The sequence below is a fragment of the Dipodomys merriami genome, unplaced genomic scaffold (genome assembly GCF_024711535.1).
Source record: "Dipodomys merriami isolate MVZ:Mamm:240054 unplaced genomic scaffold, mDipMer1.0.p SCAF_9, whole genome shotgun sequence".
Lineage (NCBI taxonomy): Eukaryota > Metazoa > Chordata > Mammalia > Rodentia > Heteromyidae > Dipodomys > Dipodomys merriami.
In genome coordinates, this window is record NW_027206512.1 from 22045657 (window position 1) to 22062141 (window position 16485).

The window sequence follows — 16485 nt, forward strand, 5'->3', positions numbered from 1 at the left end:
ACTACTTCTTCCCAAATCTGCAGTACTTATGTAGTGTGTCCCCTCAAATTCAACAGGACTTAAATGAAAAACATTCTAGCTGTCCTCCAAAATCAGCCCCTCTTATGCTAATCGGTAATATCTTATAACCTCTAACTGCAAGAATCACTGCTCCTTAAATTTGGTAGACATATTGATTTAGCATGTTTTTACATATTTTATGTGTTTTCCATATTAAGCCCACTGCCATTTCTAACACTCTGCAACCTACATTTGTCATCTTCGTCTATCTACACTCTTTCAAAAATATAGTTGATGTAGATAAAAATGTTACATATGTAGAAAGGCAAGGAATATGTATATATATATATAATTCTTGTGTCTGTACTGTTCAACAGCCATTAATTCTTTTTTGTGCATTGAATATAATGACTGTACCTACCCTTCCTCCCCCCATTCATCTACCACCCCTATCCTTCCCATTAATTGTTTAGGAGTCTCTTTATAGACACAAATAATATAGGAAAAGAAAATATATGTCTCTCCTCCACAAAGAAATTGCATGCCTATATTTCAATGTTTCAAATTACCCACGAATAAAGTCATGATACCAATGAATTGACTTGATCTCTTTTATGTACTGACAGACTCCTTCCTTCACCAGACTCTACCCAGTCTCCTTTGAGGCCTCTTCTTGACAAAGCTTAATTTTAATAAAGAATCCCACTAAATCATTAAAAAAACAACTCACCCTTCTGTAACTATCTTATCTAGTTTTCCATCTCTTACCCTTAATATCTAAGTCTGTGGAATGCTTTTATCAAGAACACTGATAAACTAGTTTAGGAAGAATTTCTCTGTCCTCGGTAAGTAATCAAATCTTCTTCATCATTTCCCCCCTTGTCTCCCATCTCTGCTCATCTACTCTTAAGTTGCCAGCTGTATTTGCTATAGAGTTCTGTCTCTCATCTCTGCATGATTCCATTGCAATAGTCTTGAATAAAGTCTCCCTTACTACTTTAAATAAGTGTCAGACTTTTCTTTGTATTTCAATTAGTGTTTTGGAAGGCAGACTCCAATATATTATTCCAAAATAATGTTTCTTGCACTATGGAGGTAGGGTGCTCAAATTACAGTCATTCCATTTTTTCACATCTATGTATTCTCATTACCTTAGTTGTTTGAGAAGTCAGGAATCTTTACAAAGAGGCCCTTTTAAAATTTTGCTTGCAAGCTTTGGATTTACATTTCTATCAAGACTACTAAACAAAAGTGGTCTGGACCAATTTGAGAACACATTCTAATGTCTTTGTTTCCCTCTTCATAAAACTTACTACATTTTCCTATCATGAGTGAGATGAGGAAACCAGTAGCAAACATATGGGGAAAACATATAGCTATCTTAAAAAACACAAAGGAGGAGGCAACAATCCTTGATAAGAAATGTACTCATTACCTTGCTCATGTGATTGTAAACCCTCTGTACAGTATTTTCACAATAAAAAACTTATTTAAAAAAAAGAAAAAATACAGCTATTCTTTTTCATCAAATTATGTTTATTAATTAGTAGGATGTTATTAATTACAAACATCTAGTCCATGTTCACACAATCAAGAGTATGCACTGATAAAGACATGTACTGTTTAAGAGTCACTATTGATATACAAGTAACTGATGTGGTTTGGGCATAAGTGCATGAGACAAGTAACAGAGATACGGTTCCCCAGCACCACATAAGCAGAAAAACCTGGAAGTGATACTGTGGCTCAAGTGGTAGAGCACTTGCCTGGAGCTAAAGAGCTGAGAGACAGTGCCTAATCCCAGAGTTAAGACCCCATGACTGACAAAAAAAAAATCACATTAGAATGGTGGCATCTATTTCAAGAACCAAATGTCATAATGGAAGAGGGGAGAATGGTTGGCATAAAGAATTTGGTACTTAGTTGCATCCTAAATTTAGTTTCCATAAACTAAAAGCATTGTCAGATCAGCTACTGTCCTTTACTGATAGCCTCAGTTATATTCTATCACATTTGACACTTGTAGAAAACCATAATGTGAGTTTTGTTTTACATATGTGTGTGTGTGTGTGTGTGTGTGTGTGTGTGTGTGTGTGTGTATTTTTTCTGGATGTTTGTAGTATTATTCACTGAAAATACTGCCTAATAGTTTTTCGAAAGGAAAAAAAAATGATATGCAAAGCTAACATGTTCTTCAAATATTTTTTACCATGACAGTCAATCATTATTTGATATAATCACTACTTTTTCAAGTCATGGAATGTATTTCTTGTCTTTCGTGATTTTTCCCCATTAATAGAATATCGTTTCTCATTAGGATGGCCTTGTAGGCTGCATTTGAGAGATATCTTATATTCTGAATTTATTTTCAACATTCTATCTTTCTTTTAATTCTTAAGATCTTTTTCAGCAAATGACCTAAGACATGAAGTAGATTAAAAATTCAGCATGTTTATAGGAAAACCAGAATTGAATTTGACATTGGTACCTATTTGAGTGACAAAACATTTGTTGAAACATACTATGTTGGTACATAATTGTCAAAAATAGATTTCTTTATTATAAATCCTTTCTTACCATTATGAACACATATCCATAAAACGAGCAGTTATTACCAATTTTTTAATGGGAATTGTTTCAGTCTTTCCTAAAACTCAAAATTCATTAGCAGGAAATGCATAAAGATCAGAATCATCTGATCCACAAGGATTTCATCCATGAAAAAATAAATACAATGTAGAAATAAATAGCTTCATAGTAAAATATAAAGTTTTTTTTTTGCCTTTTGTGAAATAAATACACAGTTTGACTTCAGTTAATTTGGCTCTTTCCTGGGATCTGATAAGAGCTGTTTTTCGCTGCGAGAAGGGTGTTCTTCAAAAGCATGGCCACCGTCATGGGTCCCACGCCTCCTGGGACAGGAGTGATGAGGCCAGCTTTCTTCTTCACAGCTAAAAGAGGAAACAAAATAGTCTTCATGTCTAAGTATATCAGAAACCTTCACATTATAAGAATGCTATACATAGGGGGTTTTGGTTTGTTTGTGTTATTTTTGTTTTGTTTTTTTCAGTCATGGGGTCTGAACTCTGGGCCTGCGCGCTGTCTCTGAGCTCTTCAGCTCAAGGCGAGCACTCTACCACTTGAGCCACAATGGCACTTCTGGTTTTCTGGTGGTTAATTGGACATAAGAGTCCATGGCTGGCTTTGAACCACGATCTTCAGATCTCAGCCTCCCGAATAGGTGGGATTACAGGTGTGAGTCACCAGAACCTGCCTTAAGTTGTTTTTTTTTTTCACATTGTGCACATAACTATCACAATCTTGGATCATTTTCCATCTTTTGTTTTTATGACAAATTTTAATATTATTTAAGTAGTTGGACAAAGGTAGTTTCCATTCAACATGTCAATTTAGGAGTGCAATGCATCTTGAACAATGTCACCCCTTCCCTCACCCCGTCCCCATCTATCCTGATGTTATCTATCTCCTCAAGTGCCACAGTTCCTTTTTCACATATGTATATTGGATATTATGACTTTATTTGTCTACTCTTCCTATTCTTTTTTTTTAGAATGAAGTAAACACACATACATACTCACTCGGACAAATATCTCTGGATATGATATCCAAAGCAGACAGGATCAAGATTTTTATTTCAATCTCCTTGTCCCTGCAAGCTTTACCAGATGAAAATCTATAGCCCATGTTTGACTCAATTTACCTGATCTAGTCACTTTACTTTTTTTTTTTTTTTGGTCCGGTTGTGGGGCCTGAACTCTGGGCCTGAGCACTGTCCCTCAGCTCTTCAGCTCAAGGCCAGTGCTCTACCACTTGAGCCACAGCGCCACTTCCGGCTTTTTTCTTTTTGCTTATGTGGTGCTGAGGAATCGAACCCAGGGCCTTAGGCATGCAAGGCAAGCGCTCTACCACTGAGCCAACTTCCCAGCCCCAGTCACTTTGCTTTTTAAAGACACAATAGTCTCAAAAGGGATAAAGACAGTTCAGCATACTCTCTTCAAGAAACTGAGTAATTCCTGTCACAGCAATATTATTGAGGGCACAGGTGATGCATTCCAGTACAAGTCCAGTAAAAACCATTAACATATTTGAATTATTGAGCATGCCCACATAGTGCTGGGGAAAGATAGGGAGACTTTTTTTATTCTCTTTTTATTCTCAAAGGAAATGTCATGGTAATCCCAGAAAGGCTGAAGAATGTGTCCACACCCACAATATTAAAGGTGACTGGCTTCATGCATTCATTGACTAGATGGTTCAGTGCTTCATCATGTGAATAAGAGCAGTAAAGTTTTCCCAGATAACTCTTGGTATGAGTCTAGCACAGGCAAGACTTTTTAAATGCACCATCTTCCATTATTAATTACAACACTCAGATGTGTTATCTTTTACAGGTTTGTTATACATGGTTCTCCATGAAACAAAGCCCAGAGATATTTTTTAGTTCTCTTAGTATTTTTGTACAACATACATGGTCTTCTTCATAAATGGCCTGTCAGATTTTGTAAAACTTGCTTTTACCTTATTTGAAGTGGAGTAGTATATCAGGATTTTTTAACCCAGAAAAAGCAAATGAATAATATTGTTTTACTAAAATAGGCCAAATAAGCTCAAGCATTTCTTTCTGTGTCTGTCTCTGTCTGACTCTCTCTCCCTCTCTCTTACATACATACATACATACACACACACGTGTGTACACACACATATGTATGTAAGTAGGCACAAGCCAAGTAACATTTATCAGGAATATTCTGATGGCAGGCACTGATGTTTGGATATGTCCCCCAAAGTTTCATATGTTTAAAATATGGCAGCCAAGGAGGCAGTATTGAGCTGTGATGGAAACTTTAACAAGTGACTCCCAGTAGGAGATAATTAAGACTTGAAGAAACTGCCCTAAAAGGATTAATGTAGTTCTTGGAAGACCCTAGTTAGTGAGATGGAGTTATTATAAAAGACGAAGATTCAAAGCTGGGTCCCCGTGGCTCACGCCTGTATTCCTAGATACTTAGGAGGCTGAGATATGAAGATTGTGGTTCAAAGCCAGCCTGAGCAGAAAAAGTCCATGAGACTCTTTTTTTTTTTTTTTGGTGAAAATACTGTACAGAGGGGTTACAATTACATGAGCGAGATAATGAGTACATTTCTTATCAAGCATTGTTGCCTTTGTTTCCCCTTCCCATCCCTTCCCATCCCTCACCCCGTCACCCCCACCTCCCCACCCCGGCGCCAAAGTTGTAAAGTTCGTTTTTCGACATGGGTCTTATACATCTCATTGTTGCAATGGGTGCACCTGTATCCTTATTTAAACAATTTGTATTTTCCCTTCACTCAAAAAACCGGAAGTGGTTCTGTGGCTCAAGCGGTAGAGTGCTAGCCTTGAGTTGAAGAGCTCAGGGACAGTGCCCAGGCCCATAGTTCAAGCCCCATGACTTACAAAAAAAAAGAAGAAAAAACACATAGAGCTGCCCTATGACCCAGCAATCCCATTTTTGGGCATTTACCCAAATGTTCACAAACAAGACCATACTAAAGCTACCAGCACAACTATGTTTATTGCAGCATTATTTACCATAGCTAAGAGATGGAACCAACCCAGATGCCCCTCAGTAGATGAATGGATCAAGAAAATGTGGTATATATACACAATGGAATTCTATGCCTCCATCAGAAAGAATGACATTTCCCCATTTGTTAGGAAATGGAAAGACTTGGAAAAAATTATATTAAGTGAAGTAAGCCAGGCCCAAAGAAACATAGGTCCCATGGTTTCCCTTATTTGCAATAACTAGTATATGTCTGAGACAAGCAGAAAAGGTCAGATAAGTTGATGTTAGGTGAAATAACCCCAAGATAAGGACTTAAATGGTTTTTCTTTCTTGCTATTGTTTATAACATATTTATAAGATGATTTCTTTGTTGCTTTGTATGTCCCTCCCCCACGATATAACCCCTGCTTTCACTGTATTTGATGTTGTTATAATTTGTGGAGGGGAAGGGAAAAAACAAATCATTTAAATAGGGATACAAGTGGACCCATTGCAACAATGAGATGTACAAGTCATTATGTTGAAAAATGAACTTTACAACTTTGGGGGGCGGGTGGAGATGGGAAGGGGAAACAAAGGAGGAGGCTACAATGCTTGATAATAAATGTACTCATTACCTTGCCCATGTAATTGTAACCCCTCTGTAAGGTATTTTCACAATTAAAAAATTTTATTAATATAAAAAAAGAAAAAAAGACCAAGATCCACCTTTCTCTCTGCTTCTGTTCTTACTATATTGTTACTATATTAGTACCTTCACATGTGCTCCACTATTTAAATTCCCTCAGCAGAGCCAAGCAGAATCGGATGCCATGCTCTTGAATCGCCAGAATAAAAAATAACTAAACCTCTTTTATTGCTAAGTGTCCAGCCTCTGAGATTTTGTTGTAGCAATGGAAAACAGACTAATATAGTATGTTATTTAAAAATTACAAGAATATTGTGATTTGGGAAATATTATTTCAGTTTTCCAAAAGCCATATTTATGTCTCAGCAGATCCTTCTATTACCCATATTTCCATCCTCTGAACTCTGCTATAGAAATGTAAGACTGGGAAAACAGCTATAAATTTTTAATCCTTTCTTCCTCTGTATGAGCTATGACTTTCACTTGGACTACCTTCCACTTTATCCAATACGAAATGCCTTGTTATTCATTAAAACCAAATAAAATTTTACCTGACTATAGATTATTTTTCAAAAACATATTCCACAGATACCAAATTAAGAGTTAAATTATCTGTGTTTCCAATGATTTTTTTTTAAATTTTTTATTATGAAAATACCGTACAGAGGAGTTGCAATTACATGGGCAACATAATGAGTACATTGCTTATCAAGCATTGTTGCTTCCTCCTTGTTTCCCCTTCCTATCCCTTCCCATATCCCACCCCTTCACCCATCCCCCACCAAAGTTGTAAAGTTCATTTTTCCGACATAATGACTTGTACATCTCATTGTAAATGGGTCCACCTGTATCCCTATTTAAACAATTTGTTTTATCCTTTCCCTTCCACAAATTATACTAACATCAAATACAGTGAAAGCAGGGGTTATATCATGGGGGAGGGACATACAAAGCAACAAAGTTCAATGATTTTACACTGCATACATTGTAGAACTTGTTGCATGGGTTGTTCCCTAAACTAGGGACAAGTATCTAGATGGCAGGAGCAACTCCTTGTGTTTCTTCTTATTATTTTTAAGTTCAGAATTTATCTATGCACAGATTAGCCATTCAATAAATTTTGATGCTAAATAACCCATATTTAAAACCTAAAATCAAATTTCAGAAATGTGTGAGTGCATTTGGACAGACAGAAGCAATATCGATGTAATTCAAGCTAAGTTACTGGTAAACTCAAGCTACTCATTTTGCTTGAGATGATAAACTGGATTTTTTGCTTATCAATAAGCTGGTTTGATGGCATGAACAATGCTTTTCAGAGCCTTTGCATATACCCTGGTAAAGCTTTAAAACCTCAATGGGCTTTTAGAGAAAACTTTCTACTACTGTTGACAGCAACAGTATATAAAAATTGTATCATTGTAAAGCACTTTGAAGTGCTAATACATAAAAATTGAATACTGCTAAAGAATATGGCAAAATAAGCGATCAAGGACAAACTAAAATTTTAACATAAAACATTTTTTCCCAAATAAAATATGGTCATAGAGTTAGCTAAACCCAGAAATCTGTTGTCCATATTTGTTTTGTACAGTTTGCTTTTCAATTTTGAAACTACATTTGGAGACAAAACCACAAGTACTGCCAGTTAGGTCTTTATGACTTGTCAAGAACTTCACATATAATTTTTGTTGCTGCTTTTGAGATGGGATCTATGTTGCTTACACTGAGCTTGAACTTGCAGACACAAGTAATCCTCCAGCCTCAGTCCCACCTACTTAAGTATACCACCATACCTGCCTTCATTTATATTATTTTAATAAGTACAGCTCAATAAAGTTATAATGCCTTATCACTGTCCTGTTGATAGACATTATTCACAGTCAGGTTTGAAAATTTTTTTATGATTTCCTAAATCTACCCCATCCCAACACACTTATATTAGTATACCCTGATGAAATAGAAAAGTCCCAAGAATGATTCAAGGCCCTAAACTGAGTCCTTTTCTTTTTCTTTCTTTATTTCTTCCTTCCTTTCTTCCTTTCTTTCTTTCTTTCTTTCTTTCTTTCTTTCTTTCTTTCTTTCTTTCTTTCTTTCTTTCTTTCTTTCTTTCTTTCTTTCTTTCTTTCTTTCTTTCTTTCTTTTTGTCAGTCGTGGGGCCTGAACTCTGGGCCTGGGCACTGTCCCTCAGCTCTTTAGCTAAAGGCAAGCACCCTACCACTTGAGCCACAGCACTACTTCCAGCTTTTTCTGCTTATGTGGTGCTGAGGAATCGAACCCCCAGGGCTTCATGCATGCAAGGCAAACACTTTACCACTGAGCCACCTTCCCAGACCCTTGAGTCCTTTTCTTAAAAGGTTAGGAGGATATTCTTAAAATAGAAAAAAAAAGGGGAAAGTGGTTCCAAGATACTAATTTTCCTACATTTTAACTCTGAGTGCTCAGAGGTCACCATCTCTACATTGCATCCTGTACTTCAAATTACACAGCTGGCTTAGCAGTCTGAGTAGCTTTATTCCTTGGGTTCAGATAAGACCTTCCTCTTCCAAACTGTGTTCTCTTATAACTGCCTACTATTGCATTTATGCTCAAAAAGTAAAGTTCTTGTGGAGGAAAGGATACTGAGGATGAGAGTTTGAGTTGTTGTATGAAGAATTTCCCTCTGCCACTGTACACTCGGAAGGAATTTAACTATCATGCATTCGTTCTGCCCTGCCCAGCAACCTTCATAGACTATGTGATGGGTGGTGCATCTGCACCTGTCTTGGGTTAGGTCTCCTCCACATAATAATAGGCATTTAGTAGCATCAGTGGAGCCTTTAAATTACTCAGGAGGCAGAAGATTATGACATTACTGCTAACACACCTGACTATTCAAATGCATATTTCAAAGGTCTTTTGTGTTTGAAATAAAGCTGAGAGGTATAGACACAGTCTGCAGATAGTCATGAGAGGCAGACAGTGGTGAATCTTATTCACAGGAACACATTTGGTCTCTGTTTTTCCCCACCTTGGTTTTCCTGAGTATTGATTTTTGAGAGGAAAAAAAAATCAGTCTATGTGCTGCTGGGCAGTGCTAATATGTATTTATGTACATAAAGATCAGGATCTGGAACTGAATTTTCAAGAAAGGTAAAGAATGCTTAGTAATTGACAAGTATGCACGGGAATGTTTAAGAAGCATTCTCTTCTCAGGCATGTGTGGAGTACCACATAATGTCCCAGTTCTCAGGAGACTGAGGCAGAGGTATTGCTTAAGCACAGGCATTCATGTGTGGACCAGACAATGTCATTAAGACCTGCTCTCTGAACAATTAAAAAGAAAAAGAGGAATTTTCTAGTCTAATCATCTTGCATAACCATTTCAAGGCTATCCTTAACAATGTGTATATAGAGCCATAGTTGGCCAATGAGATAAAATTAATCATGGGAGAAAGAGATAAATCCAAATCATGTTTGGTGCCCCCAAAGCATTTTCCCCAGTCCTGCCTGAGATAGAGCAACTAACAGGTACTACATCACGAGAACAACCTTGGCTCATACTCCCTTAAAGACAGTCAGGTTTTATATTTGCTTGTAAAGATGATGCTTTAAAAGATCAATCCTAGTGTGTGTGTGTGTGTGTGTGTGTGTGTGTGTGTGTGTGTGTGTGTGTATGTTGGGGGGGTGTTCTATGTGCTTCATGAAGAGAAATACAGAAGCATTACAAGGCAATAATGTCTTTCAGAAACTTGTTTACTGTGTTTAGGGATAAGGAAATATGGTTAAACAAATACCAAAAGTTCTGTATGGATTGGAATCAAGAATTAGATCTTAATTGATTTCAACAATTTCATGAAAAGTTAACATGCATATAAGGAAAAATCAAAATCAGATTCAATTTCACAAAGTCACCATGACCTTAGAGTTATTGACTATTAAGGCAAATGGAACAATAATCAAATGTTGTTGTCTCTGTGGAACTTGCTTGGAGGGTTGAGAGGTAGATGGAAATGACTTAGGAATGTTTAAAATAACTTACTTAAAATAAAAATATTTTGAGGAAAGGCAATAATTATGATGACAATATATTGGAATAGTCTCACTTCAAATTCTAGATTCTGCAAAATACATATGTATTACTCTCTTTGTCTAACCTACTTTACCCTCTCCTTTCCATCTGCTCAGTATTTATTTTTCCTTCTCAGACTTAGAATAAATATCATTGCCCTAATGGAGTCTGTGAAAACAACTTACAAAATGACTTTCAACTTACAATTGGAGTAGATTGGTATCTCCTACAAAATGAAGTCAAACTACATATATATCCTCTAAAATGAGAAATGTTTCTAATGGTAGGAGAGAAGTGTTGCATAAGAGCATGGTGGAGGAAATGTAAGAGCTTGTGAAGATTCACTGCTTTAGAGAGGCTACTGAATACAGTAGCCAAGGGCTGGGAAGGTGGCTCAGTGATAGAGTGCTTGCCTTGCATGCATGAGGCCCTGGGTTTGATTCCTCAGCACCACATAAGCAGAAAAAAAAGCCGGAAGTGGCGCTGTGGCTCAAGTGGTAGAGCACTAGCCTTGAGCTGAAGAGCTGAGGGACAGCACCCAGGCCCAGAGTTCAGGCCCCACGACTAGATCCCCCCCCAAAAATAATAATGAATACAGTAGCTGTAGTATACAGTCAAGTCCTATTAGGGACTTCTGCTTGCATCATAGTTGTTAATGTCTTATAGGCCACAACAAGTCTCATGGTTAAGCTCGAATTCAAAGGCTTGGAGTAAGAAAAGCAGCGAAGTCACATTGTAAAGGAACTTCATTTGTAGAGACAGAAAATAGCATGAGGCCAGTTTTTAGACTCTGCAATAGTAGTCTAGTGGCTCCCAATCTACTATATCATTTATGCTATCTACTGCAAGATTTTTCCTTCAAAACACAGATTTGGTCATTTTAGATTATACATGCTTTGTGAATAAAATAAAAAGTTAATATTTATTTTTCTTTGAAATAGAAAATATAGACTAATTGTCAAGGCAGTCAAAGATCCAATACTTTTGTCTATCGCTTCCTAACTTTGTGCTTGATCATTATTCCTACATGTGCTATAACTCACCCTCAGAGAGATTCATGTGAAAGACACAGCTACTACCCCTTCAAGCTTAGAGACTAGTTTTGGTGATAGATACTAAAAATACAACTACCTAAATACAAATCTGTGCCTTTGCTAGAGCATGAGCACAGATGCAATGTTTACTGCATTGTGGATATGTTTGGAGGATCTTCCTGATCCTGACCTATGTGTATGTGTGTGTATATGTGTATACATACATATATATGTATTTATATATGTATGTACACATCAATATATGTATATAGCACACACACACACATCAATGCAAGCCTTTTCCATGTGAAATAGAGAGGTGAAGAATAGACAGTGAGGTGAGATGTTTATAATGAAATAAGAAGAAACTTCTCTCAGGTGGAAAGCAGCTTGAACTCTGGGAAGTACCACAAGAAGGCTGCTAGGGCTGACATGTCAGAGTAAGAGGAAAGGGTGACAGGAGATGGTGTGGAAGAGGTGGACATCATTCAAGATTCATAGAACCTAAGAGATAATGTCAAAAAGATCAATGGTTAAAGTAATTTTACTATTTAGTGAAGATGTGTTTGAAGGTGGGATAAAATCAAGCTGGGAAAGTGCTTATTCTGTGTTTGTACATTTCTCCAGTGAAGTCAGTTTAGTATCTGTGGTAAGTATAAAGCTGATATATGCAAAAAAAATAACATAAAGTGAGATTCACTAGAGACAGAAGTAAATTCAGGTGCTTCCCTTAAATAGAGATGAGAGCCAAATATGGGCGCAGGGAAAGTTTGGAAAGCTACAGAAAACCTTCAAAACCTAATGAATACATGAAGGGTAAAGAAATGGCTATGCAGATACAGGAGAGGTAAAAGCAAAGGATGTTTGTACTTCCAATGGAGAAGGTTAAAGATGCTCAATATGACAGAAACATGAGGAACACAGTGAGAAGGTACAGGCTGGGAAGCCTTGTTCTCTTACCTGGGAAGTCAGTGAGGAGTCAGGTAATTTAGATAGAGTGATAGTAGCTGTAGTCCCTGTGTTCAAGGTGAATACGCTTTAAAAAATATCTTTCATCAGCATATTGGAAATGAACTTTACAACTTTGGGTGGGGGAGGGTGAGGAGTGAGGGAGGTGGGGGGAAAGAGATAGTGGAAACAACAATGGAAGAGGTAACAATGCTGGACAAGAAATGTACTCATTGCCTTATTCATGTAATTCGAACCCTGTACAACATCTTTACAATAAAATAAAATTGAAAAAACAAACAACAGCAGCAAAAAAGTGCCTTTCATGAACTAGCTTACTTTATTCATATATTTAGGCATTAATAACGAACTTTGCAAAATTTGAGAGAAATGTCTATGCCAATAAGTTATGTTTGTAAGAAAACTAAAGTTGAAATTCACCAGGAATTATCACAAAGTTCCAAATTCTTGCATGTCATTCAGTCATTGCAAGGTGTGTTTTCAGGGTGTCTATTCGTTGTGTTCCTTTTTCTCTACTGTAGGGATGGCTACTCTTTTACCAATGCAGGGCTTAACATTTCTAAAGGGAAGAATAAAAGTCATTTATAAAGGGAAGAATAAAATTATTTCCATTATTCTTTTTTTATTGTGAAAATACTGTACAGAGGGGTTACAATTACATGGGCAAGATAATGAGTACATTTCTTATCAAGCATTGTAGCCTCCTCCTTTGTTTCCCCTTCACATCCCTTCCCATCCTCCCCATGCCCCCCCACCCAATCTTCCCCCCCCAACCAAGGTTGTAAAGTTTGTTTTTGACATAATGACTTGTACATCTCATTGTTGCAATGTATTCTTACATGAGGAAAAATCTGAGTGAGAACAGTTGCTATGGAGCAAAGATTATTTCACGTTTAACTGAGGTAATGACAAGGATGATGAAAGAAACTAGTTGTTAAATCTATGCTTGTGCCACTGGAAGGGAAAACCAGAACCAAGGCTGACATGTGGTCAAAGGGTGTGGAAAGATTACTCATGAAGGATACTAATAGCGACATAAGGAATATTAAAATGCCCTTTAACAACTTAAATAAGAACAAAAGAAAAAAATTAACCTTTGGGTACCAGAAACCATGCTTTGTGACAGGGTGTCTCCAGATTCTGTTTTCCGTGCTATTATTTCCACTGGGAACTTTACCTTCCTCAATTCCCAAGGCCTAACACTTAATAATCCAAATTGTCATCTGAAATATTCTCTGTGGAATACTCTAATTCCTGGACAGATAGTGAATTTCCCTATCAATACACTTCGTACTATTCCAAAAATCCCAAATAATGGAATTTCTAGATGTAGCTAAATACAATTAATTTTGCTATCATATCTTGGAAATTATATTCTGTCTAAATAAAAAAATACAGTTGAGCTCTGTAAATCTATTTTTGAGTGAAGGAGGAGGGGGTGTCACAAGTTTATATCGTGTTTTCCTTCTCTATTTTGTCTGATTCTCTGTCACTTCTAAGGAAGTACTCTATAGCCCATGTTAGAGTTCTGACAATGATACAAACGGTTTTTTTATTTTCTTTTTTTCCGATTTTATTTTTTTTTATTGTGAAAATACTGTACAGAGGGGTTACAATTACATGGGCAAGATAATGAGTTACATTTCTTATCAAGCATTGTAGCCTCCTCCTTTGTTTTCCCTTCCCATCCCTTCCCATCCTCCCCCTGCCCCCCCACCCAATCCTCCCCACTCCCCCCCACCAAAGTTGTAAAGTTCGTTTTCAACATAACGACTTGTACATCTCATTGTTGCAATGGGTCCACCTGTAACAATCGGTTTTTAAAAGCAACTTACTCCTCCAGAAAAGGGATAATTCCTTATTGGTATGACAAAGCTCCAGAACAAAAATTCCATGTTTCCCTCATGTGAATTTCAGCCTCCTCAGATACATATGTAATTGTCTAAATTAAATGCTTAGAGGATTTTCCCATGGTTCTAAATAATACAAGCCACTTAGGCATGGCCTCTGAAACATATCCACTCTAATGAAGGGGAGACAAGGTTCAAGAAAATGAAGTACAGGAATAACAACCAGAAAAACCTGAATGGCATAGGCCTAGAGAAATAATATGACTCAGGAGGTAATACAGAAAACACTCCACTTTCTCATAGGGCTGATATAAAAATGATGCTTAAGAGCATGTGGAGGGGCTGGGAAGGTGGCTCAGTGGTGGAGCGCTTGCCTCACATGCATGAGGCCCTAGGTTCAATTCCTCAGCACCACATAAACAGAAAAAAGCTGGAAGTGACACTATGCCTTAAGTGTTAAAACACTAGCCTTGAGCTGAAGAGCTGAGGGACAGCTCCCAGGTCCAGAGTTCAGGCCCCACGACTGACAAAAAAAAAAAAAAAAAAAAAAAAAGAGCATGTTGAACCAGAGAGAACCAAGGGCTCCTTAACACACCATTGAACTCTTGCAAGACAACAGCCAATCAGGAATTCCAGAGGCAACTTACTAGGTGCTTCCCCTTGCATTAATCTGGCTGTTTTACCATGTACTATATTAAGATATTCATTGTAATGGCATCCTGGGGACAGTAATGGAACACAGAGAATTACTGGCTTAGGAAGATATGAGAGACTGGTCTGTATGGGTTCATTAATTTAGTGAGCTATACTTACAAGGGCTTCCTCCATCCATTGACTGCTCAATCTATATTGGCAGGGTAGCTGAGATACTTCTTCCCTTCATTTCTTGCTCCCTTCCTTCTGCCTCCCTTCCTTCCACCCTTTTTTCCTTCTTCTGTTTTTTCTTCCCTCCCTCCCTTTCTCCTTCCATCCTCTTTTCCACTCTCTCTCTCTCTCTCTCTCTCTCTCTCTCTCTCTCTCTCTCTCTCTCTCTCTCTCTCTCTCTCTCTCTCTCTTCTCTTTTCCTGGCTTCTTTTCTTCTTTTTGTTTATATATTAAACCAAATCTCTATCTGGCTGGCTGTATCAGAAGTGAGTGCTTAAAAGACTACCTCTCATCTTAGGAAATTCAATGTAGTCGAACAGGAAATAATTTACCTGGTGAAAGTTTGAAACTGCTTTCTGTGAATGCTGTCACTTATCTGTTATTTATGTTATTTATACTGCTATTTATCTTACAAATCACGGATCGTGTTTGTTCTCCTACTCAGTTCCTATTCTGGTTAGGCAGGAATTCAAATACTGTTATGACATTTACGGATAGATTGGGAAATGATGAAAAGTATCTTCCTTTCATGGTGTCTTTTCAATAAGCAAAATCATTATCCCTTGTCATTTTCTGTACTTTTTCTTCTCTTCATAATTGTTTTTCTTTTAAACCATTAAGCATTGTTTTCCAAGTGGAGTGGCAAACCTATAGATTTAAAAGATTGCCCAGATCTCTTAGAACAGCCTTTGGAGGAGAAAACATTTCTATCTTATAGGTATTTTTATTTAAAGTACAATGCCAAAAAAGCAATTATAAAAGCATTTATGTGTGGTAGATGGAAGAAAAAGTAAGGTTGGACACTGTGTCATGCTACTTAGGAGACACAAGTCAGAGGATTGCAGTGTGTGGCTAGGGTAAAAAAGCGTGAGATCCTATCTGAAAAGATTGGAAGGTGGCTCAAATAACAACACAGGTTCTGCCTTTAAGCCACAGAATGGCAAAAGTGAAAAGAAAGGGAAAGAGAAAGAAGAGAAAAAGAAAAGGGGAAGGGAAGGGGAAGGGAAAGGAAAACAAAAACTTGCAGTGTTCTTGTGGATGTGATTGTGCTTCAAAGGTACCTTTTTCTTCCACATCAAATGCACTTACTTCACAATAACCATTTCATCTCTGTAGTAGGCAACATTGAAGACAACCGGTTCAATGATGACAGGGATCTCACAACAACCATAGATGTTCTACCTGTTTTCTGAAGTGACCTATTTGGGTGCTGTAACCAGTGCTAGTGAATGTTGACACATGCTAGGGATTGACCCAGTTAGTGGGTATATAACCATGCATACAATTTGTACAAGGTCTCTGCAATTTATATTTTTCAAACCACGTACTGTTAACTTCTTTTGAAAATGTTTTAGGTATTTATTACCAAGTGTGTCAGTTTCTACCATGAATGTGATAAGTTGCTGTTGATTATTTTCCTTCCTCCCTCCCTTCTCTCCCCTTTTCTCCCTGTCTGCCTTCCTTCCTTCCCTCCTTTCCTCTTTCCTTTTGTCCCTTCCTCCTTTCCCTACTTCATTTCCTT

The 16485-nt window shown here is 37.3% G+C and overlaps 1 protein-coding gene across 2 annotated transcripts in view; it reads right to left on the reverse strand.

Annotated features, from left to right (window-relative positions):
• Nucleotides 1-1561: 1561 nt before the first annotated feature.
• Mthfd2l (methylenetetrahydrofolate dehydrogenase (NADP+ dependent) 2 like) overlaps nt 1562-16485 on the reverse strand; it is a 103397-nt gene continuing 88473 nt past the window's right edge. For both annotated transcript variants that reach the window (XM_070012458.1, XM_070012453.1), the window contains exon 8: nt 1562-2951. In XM_070012458.1, the coding sequence (XP_069868559.1) occupies nt 2812-2951 (140 nt within the window). In that variant the 3' untranslated portion in view covers nt 1562-2811. The remainder of the gene's footprint in view (nt 2952-16485) is intronic.